This window comes from Frankliniella occidentalis, unplaced genomic scaffold (genome assembly GCF_000697945.3).
Source record: "Frankliniella occidentalis isolate FOCC.00 unplaced genomic scaffold, Focc_3.1 Scaffold3372, whole genome shotgun sequence".
NCBI lineage: Eukaryota > Metazoa > Arthropoda > Insecta > Thysanoptera > Thripidae > Frankliniella > Frankliniella occidentalis.
In genome coordinates, this window is record NW_026270433.1 from 1 (window position 1) to 2,176 (window position 2,176).

At 63.7% G+C, this 2,176-nt stretch overlaps 1 protein-coding gene across 1 annotated transcript; it reads right to left on the reverse strand.

Annotated features, from left to right (window-relative positions):
• Positions 1-180: 180 nt before the first annotated feature.
• LOC127752044 (uncharacterized) lies at positions 181-2,055 on the reverse strand (the record flags this gene model as incomplete). The annotated part of the gene is made up of 2 exons (XM_052276548.1): positions 181-1,369; positions 1,607-2,055. Coding segments are annotated over 2 exons (473 nt in total), but the record flags the coding sequence as incomplete, so codon positions are not given.
• Positions 2,056-2,176: the final 121 nt, after the last annotated feature.

Here is a 2,176-nt window from a genome sequence, read left to right on the forward strand (position 1 = left end):
CCGCTGGGGCTCCCTCTGGTCGCGACGCCCGGACGTCCAGCGGGCCGCCGTCTCCGACTGCTATTTGGCGCGCACGGCGGGGCGGACCGGGGGCGGCGGGGGCGGCGGCCCGCGAGGTGGGGCCGCGTCCCGCGGAGGCAGCGGGGGCGGGGGCACCTCGCCGACCAGCGTCACCTGCAACACAACGTGCACGCACACGCCGGCTCAGTCGCGGCGCGCAGAGCACCACCCGGGCGCGAGTCCAGATCTGACGGCCTTCGCCCTGCGGGATGGGAGGATGATCCAGATCTGGACTAGCGGGTGCCGAGCTCACTGCCCCGTGGATCAGTAGTAGTGTGAGTGTGTTAGTGGGTGAGAAGACCGCCTCCCTGCCGAGGAGTCAATCAGCACAAGTGTGAGACGTGCATGTCGGCCCCCGCGGGGGCGCTGCGTGCGTGCTCGCCGGAATGCGTTACCAGCGTCTCCTGCGCAATGTTTCGGAACAACACGGTCCAAACGAAAGAAATGCAGTAATAAGAGTGTGGGTGTAAACGAGGTGGAAGAGAGAGTCAGGAAAAAAACAAGTAGAGATAGACCAGAAAAAATAGAAAAGAGAGAGAGAGAGGAAAGTGGCATGCAGGTTGTACCGTCGTGGCGCGGCGCGTGGGTTGCAGGTTGGGCTTTTTAAGCCTTACTGGCCTCGGCCAGCTGAGCCAGAGGCCTCGCCAGAGGCTGGGCGCGGGCCTCGGCCAGAGGGTAGGCCTGCCGCACCTGCGCTCCAGCTGGGGGACGCCTGCTCTGCAACAGGCCACCAGCGGCGCGTACAGCTGAGGTTCACTGCGGGGGAACGACACGGCGCGGGCAGACGCGGGGCGGGGCGCGGCGGGCGGTGAAGGTTCGGTGAAGTGACGCGGGAAACGACGACGGGACGGCTGTTGGCATCGAGTCAAAGGCCGCTGTGGCCATAGCCCATCGCGCGGACGTCTACCTCCCTCAGTCCGCGTCCATACCTCCGGCCCGGCTGCGACCATCGCGACGGCCTCCTTTTGGGCAGCGGCTTGGCTCGACGCGATGGGTCGGGCGGGCCCATTGCAACCGCGCGGAACCCGTTCTTACTTTTATGACGAAGTCATGTGAGAGGCGGTGGAGTATTTACTGTTGCTGTTGTTGTTTGTTAGCCAGGCGTCGTTGGGTGAGTCAGGCGGAGGAGGGGCGACCTTCTGAACTGGGTTAGTACGAAACGGGAAGGAGTGCAGATGCACACACATCAGCAGCTACACACACGCACACAGTTAATGGTGTTAAACCGGCACAGCACACCTCGGCCTAGCTACTTTTTTGTGCTGCTCACCCTTCTCGCGGAGCGCTAGCTAGCGCGGGCAAGCGTCACCTGCAACAACACCTCGTCAGTACCTTTGTGAGCCAGGGCGCGCTCCCGGCGCTTAGGGCTGGAAATTTCCGAAACTTTTCGGAAAATTTCCGGAAATTTCAGGGGTTTGGGAATTATTTTTTTTCGTTTTTACTAGAAATTTTCTGTTTTTTTTTTTCTGGAAACTTTCCGGAAACTTTCCGCAAACTTGCCAGGGCTTCCAAACCTAAGACTCGCGCATGCTGCGCATGCTCTCACCTGGAGGCGGGGCACGCTGAGCGGCCTGAGGAGGGACTTGACGACGGGGGGCATGGCGGGCACGGGCAGGGCCGGCGTGGAGGCGCACAGCCCCGCGCCCGTCAGCTGCGTGACGAGCGAGAAGGCGGCCCCGGAGGCGGGCGCGGACGGCGAGGAGGACGGCGCCATCGGCAGGTCGGTGGCGGTGCCGGAGCGGAAGGCGCGCCGCACCCGCGACTTGATGGAGCGCGAGGGCGGCGGCTGCGGCGCCTGGCGCGCCTGCTGCACGCGGCCCAGCGCGGCCTGCAGCTCGGGCTCCGAGCCCCAGCGGCCGTAGGCCGTGCCCCGGTCCAGCAGCCGCTGCCGCGCTAGCCGCTCGATCAGCTCGGCGCACACGTGGCGGCCGCAGAAGCGCGCCCACTGCTCCGCGCGCAGCCCGCGCCCCGTGTCGCGCAGCGTGGGCGACGCGCCTGCAAAGCGAACAACACCGTGACCTAGCTCAACGTCGACACGGGGAAAAAAATGTGTGCAAACAGTAGTTGGAAAGTCTAAGAAGATTTTTAACGAATTGTTTTAAAAAATAATGACAAA